At 36.9% G+C, this 5,668-nt stretch overlaps 1 protein-coding gene across 1 annotated transcript in view; it reads right to left on the minus strand.

The window, feature by feature from the left end:
• Positions 1-5,668, minus strand: part of ano4 (anoctamin 4) — a 57,924-nt gene that overhangs the window by 11,888 nt on the left and 40,368 nt on the right. The window contains exons 14-18 of the mRNA XM_015399076.1: positions 5,118-5,200; positions 4,847-4,987; positions 2,338-2,502; positions 485-521; positions 169-280 (exon numbers count right to left, since the gene is read on the minus strand). Of these exons, the coding sequence (XP_015254562.1) occupies positions 169-280; positions 485-521; positions 2,338-2,502; positions 4,847-4,987; positions 5,118-5,200 (538 nt within the window). The remainder of the gene's footprint in view (positions 1-168; positions 281-484; positions 522-2,337; positions 2,503-4,846; positions 4,988-5,117; positions 5,201-5,668) is intronic.

The raw sequence follows: 5,668 nt of genomic DNA on the forward strand, positions 1-5,668 counted from the left end.
TGCATGAAACAAGTGGAGCAGTTGCCATACTGCTACACTTGTGAAAGTAAAATCTGTTGGGCTCTTTTTGGCATCAAGACAATTATTCTTATTGCCACATTGCCAGACAGGACACTGTAAAAAAAAAAAAAAAAAAATCCCTTGTAGACTTGTAGACAGTTTTCTCACCTTCCCAAAAAGAAAGCGATGTAGAAAGTTGAGCTGTTGAGATTGACGAACTGGAAAAGGAACATCTTGAAGGTAAAACTGTTCTCCCACTCTGACTCGGTCCTCGGCTGCTCTGTAGTCACACATAAGAGAAAAATTAAAGACAGAGCACTAAAAAAACTCAAGAATTCACAAGTTCTTTACCAAATCTAAAAGATGCAAGCAGTTTGTTTACATTTCTAATTTGAAGGATGCCAACATCCTGAAGGATAAATCAAGTTGAAAGACACAGCGATATTTATGACTACTACTTAAAAACATCTTAACGTGGACTCACCTAAATTTGTGAGGAAAAGAGCAACTTTTTCATAAAGCTGTGGAAGAACAGAGAAGTAATAAAACATTTTACTGACATAACTAAACATGCAAATGCTTACATAATAGTAAAGTTTTTTTGCATGAGTGCAAATGCCAAACAAATGAAACACTGAACAGTTTGGCATGCAGTTAGACATATCCCCCTCTAGGCTGATACCCCTGGATAAAATGTAGAACAAACAACTGCCCTCTGATTCACCTAATGGCTAGATAGGGGCCAATTAAATCCCTGTATTGCAGAGGCCCATCGTTATTTTGGGGAAGCTGCACAGAGACAGCAAGCATGAGAGATTTATTGCTAGTTCACTCCCTAAGTCTTTATTCTGGCCTTTATGATTGCAAGGTTTCTGCATGGTCAGTTAAAAGGAAAACAATTGTAGGCATTCTAAGACCGTTGAGATTACTTTGGCACCCAGGTGAATTAAAGCACATCATTTTAGAGACAGTAGAGAAATTCTATCAGGGTTTCATAGAAACAGTGAATTACTTTATGTTGCAGCTTGTCACCCTCTTTTAATATCTGAATTAAGTAAAACTCCAATACTAACAATGAAGAAAACAATGAAAATGTTCTATTGAAGAAGGAGCTAAATGTGATTTCAGACTTGTTCATAAAACTTGTTCATAAGCATATTTAACATTTTATTTAACATTGATGCAGACTTTTAATTTTCCAAAACTGCATAGAATTCATGGAGGAGAAACAAGACCGATTGTTTGAGGAACATCATAAGAAGTCCAATTTGAAAGTATTCTTAAATGCAAGTGAGGGACAGGGTAAACATGCAAGAAAGTGCTCAAGCCAAATGAGGACAAATTAAATTATTTGCCAAATACTGAGTGTTTTCAAATCCAGTGTATGACCTGAGATAAACCACTATAAAAACATGGTGGAGGCAGTATCATGATGTGAGGCTACATTTCTTGAACAAGCCCTTGGAAACTGGTCAGATTAAATGGAAATACAGACTGATCTTAATACAGGATACCATGAAAGAAAATGTATTAAAGGCAACAAAAGACTTGAAACTAAAGAGAGGGTCCCACGTCCAGCAGGATAGCATCCTAAACCCATAGCCAGATCTCCAATGAAAAGGTTAAACAACATTGTTTCGTTTGGTTTGACAGTCAAAGTCAATAAGCAAAGCAATATAAGATCCTCTGACAAAACCTGAAAATCGATGCTGACCAAGATTAATCTGTTCTGGAAAGAGGAATGGGCAAAGAATTCAGATTCTAGATGTGCAATACTGGTATAGAAAGTCACTATAAAAAGGGTTAGGGTTAATTATAGCTTAAATATAGCTTAATTATAGGTGAAGATAGTTTAATAAGCAATAAATCATGGCAGCACAGTGGGACAGTGGGTGGCACTGCTGCCTTGCAGTAAGGTTTCAGGTTTGATTCCTGGTCAGGCATCTTTCTGCATGGAGTTTGACTCCCTTTGCATGCATGGGTTCTCTCCGGGTACTCCGCCTTCCTCCCACAGTCCAAAAAACATGACTGTTTAGTAAACTGGCTTCTCTAAATTCTCCTTAGATGTCAGTGTGTTTGTCTCTGTGTTGCCCTGCGACAGACTGGTTCTGAATTTCCTATCTGAATGCAAAGCACACTTTTCAGATGTTTATTTAAAATAAAATTCAATATAGTGCAAACTACTAAGGTATTGTGATGTAACAGACTCTAGAAATGTTCAACTGAAAATAAACCACTATTGCAGGAGAGACTGCACTATAACACAGTAGGATTTGTATTAAAATAAAAGTGCTGTTTTTTCCTGCTGCAGAGATTAGTAAAGCATGCGTAACTTACCACGTTGAGAAGCATAATGACACAGAAGTTGATGCAGACTGCAGTGCCTGTGGTTGCCACCTGAGAGTTATTCCTGATGAGCGCCCAGCCAAAAGCAGCGAAGGTGCTGACCGTGATCACACGGTAAATCACAATGCCAAACACAGCAGCAATCACCACCAGTATCTTTTAGGTCAGAATAAAAAAAAAAAGAATGTAATATACATAAAAGCTGGTGAGTTTTACTTTAATACTTCTATCTTTATGGCTCTTCTAGCTTTATGTTATTTAAACCTTTAAAAAAATTATAGTTGCTAAGAGACTGAAGGTAAATGAGATGAAGCGGTGGCACTGATGGGATCAGGCAGTCACATAAAGTCTTAAAATGGATAACACAGACAGACAGACAGACAGACAGACAGACAGACAGACAGACAGATAGTTTACAAACTTTTATATCAAAGATCCAAATAAAATATTGGATTAAATGAGCAACAAATTAAAAGAACAAATTAAGATGTCAGTTTTGACTAAAAGTAACATTACAGCCATATAGATACAAATAAATTTCTAAAATATTGAAGTTAAAGAAATTTTTTAAAACTGAACTGTTCTACAGCTAACAGTCTTCAAAATTGTCACACGCTGCATCCAATAAGTAAAGATTATGTGTTTCCACTCAGAGACCAAAGCTGTAAATGGCATTACTAATCAGTTTAGGGTGTTGTAGGTGCAATTAAGAAAAGATTAGGTTTGCTAATTGTTGTGCTGCTAACAAATAGAGGCTAACAACTTTTGTAAATCAGGTTTATAGCTAGATTGTAGCAGAATTCAAAGTCATCTACATACAAGACAGTAATAGATTTATTTTATACATATTGACATTTAAGCCATATACTAAACCTGGGGCTGCTCCATATCTCTGACTCTCCCAGATGGGGGCGCTGTAGTTCAGATTCAGACTGGAAGCTCTAAAACTAGAAGCTCTAAATACAGAAAGGTCAACAGTTTAATTCTGACTGCTTAACGTTTGGTCTATTTATCTTTGACTTCCACAGAACTGTCCACATTAACACAGATATTATTGCAAATGTAAAAATAAATCCTAGATTTACCCTTCCTATCTAAGCGGACACATTTTCTGTTTTTTCTACAAAAGATCATTGTAGACTATTTAAAATGATACGATGATCTGCTTTTAAATGTTAGCACATTGTTCTGTGCTAGGAAGTTTTTTTTAAATATTTATATTTTTGACCCCAAAATCAGTCTCACTCTATCCCGACTCTGTTGCTGTCCATGATAACTCTAATGCTATGTTCAGACCGCAAGCCCTGGAAGCAACAAAGAAGCTTTTGCTGCTTCATTTTTGCTGCTTGTTCACATTAAGGTCAGACGCACATCAAATGTATGCTTGATGCTCCAGAAGCGCGTCTAATAAAGTGTGTCCAGATGTGGCTGATGCTTCTGCTGCTCCTGTGTTCAATTTGCTTTGCTATATTTGCTGTTATAAGTGGGTGAAAAGTAGTTTTGATATGTTTTAAGTGTAAAAGTCCACATGAACACTTCTTCTGTGCAGCTCATCAAGATTACGATCCTGCCTTAAAATATTATTTCGCTGTCGGATTAGCTCTAACCCCCATACACCAGCGGAGCTGTCACTGGAAATCCCCTTCAAAGGCAGCCTCTGGCCCGGTCGCTCTTGAGGAATTTCAGCTACTGCTCCCGGCAGCTGGAAGGTGTTTTTTTTTTCATGTACGTAATCCAAACTGCAGGAACTAGAATAATAAAATCGAACATATTTTGCCAGCAGGTTTTGACATTTTAAGTTAATTTAGACGTTAATAAACTGTTTCGGGGGAGTGATCATAGCGATCTGCATCAGCAGTGCTGTGTCTGTCTCCTTGTCAGCTCCCAGATCAGCTTCTCTGATTGGTTGATGAGGCGCACTGCTCCCGCTGCGCTAGATGCGGTGCAGAACATTTTGATGCTCGTTGATGCGCGTCAACAATAGGCTTTGCATGTAAACTAGCCGCTTCTCCTGCCTCTATCACCTGTGGTCTGAATGTAGCATTAGTCTAGGACTGCTTTACAATCAGAATCCAATTTTGCTGCCACTTGCTGGCACAGAATCGGTATTACACCTTTTTGTGAATAGCATCTCAAATAACCCCTTAATTTAGACATGTTTTTTGATAGGGGAAACATATGTCTGTGTTTTTGTTGCTCTCTACTTATTAAAAAAGTTTTTGTTTTGTTGTGATTTCTACCAGTTGCCTCTTGCTAGCTTCTTATTGGCTCTTTCCAGCCTCCTTAACATCATGTTAAAACAATTAAATAGGCTACTTTTATTTTGGGATTAAACATTTCCTACTGCCAAAAAGTTAGCTTCTAATGTAAATTCAAATGAGAAATCATGTGTTTATACTATTTGTACTATGAATGTTTCAAACATTTGTTATAGACAATTTTAAAACAGATTAGAAGGTGTTAGACATGTTTAGATTTAAAGAATGTCTCATAAACCCACCATGAAGAATATTCCAGACGATGAGACAAGTAGGCGACTGTATTTTTCAGTGAAGGCCTGGTAAGGCTCTGGCTTTCCAGATATAGGGTTCATCCTTTCCTTCTTGGAGTATTTGGCCTCAAATTGGGGTCTTATTTCATCCTAAAGGAGAAAAAAACAAAGTGTTAATATATCAGAAAGTAATACCTGATAAAAATAATGCAAATCTTAGCTTCCTAAAGAACAATTAATACAGATAACAAGGAGTAGAGATGAAGGAAATATATTTTACCTCTTCTTCCTCCCAGTCAATAAGATCCCAGTCATATGCCAGGACAGCTCTCCGTCTTTTCCAGAATTCCAGGAAGACTGTTGCTAAAGAGCACAAAATGATGATTTCATTAATAATATTGTGTGTTTGTTTTTTTTTTTTCCAGGTAAAAGCTAATTTTGCACTACATAATAGCTGATCAGAAAATCCAGTTCACTGCCTTTTTAGAAATGATTATTCCTGTTTTTTGTCATTGTTGCCACGTTTTTTTGTTTGCATTTTCCACAATCTTCTTTCTTCCCTTCATTTAATTTTTGTCTTTCATAAATTCAGAGCAGCCCATCCGCTTAGATGTCCAACCTGGTGCCTTTACAGTGCTTTCAGTTCAATAAAGGCAATCATGTAACAGGAGAAATACCCCATTCAAACTGCATAACCCAACTCACGGCAGTTTGAACTAAGAAAAGTACTTAAAAATATAAATGTTTGTTCATATCTCAATATGTACTTTTACATTAAAATTCCTTTAAGTGGCTTAAGTGGCTCTAATGTATATTAAGGAATTGCCTATA

The sequence above is a fragment of the Cyprinodon variegatus genome, unplaced genomic scaffold (genome assembly GCF_000732505.1).
Source record: "Cyprinodon variegatus isolate N-32 unplaced genomic scaffold, C_variegatus-1.0 Scaffold986, whole genome shotgun sequence".
NCBI classification, from domain to species: Eukaryota; Metazoa; Chordata; class Actinopteri; order Cyprinodontiformes; family Cyprinodontidae; genus Cyprinodon; species Cyprinodon variegatus.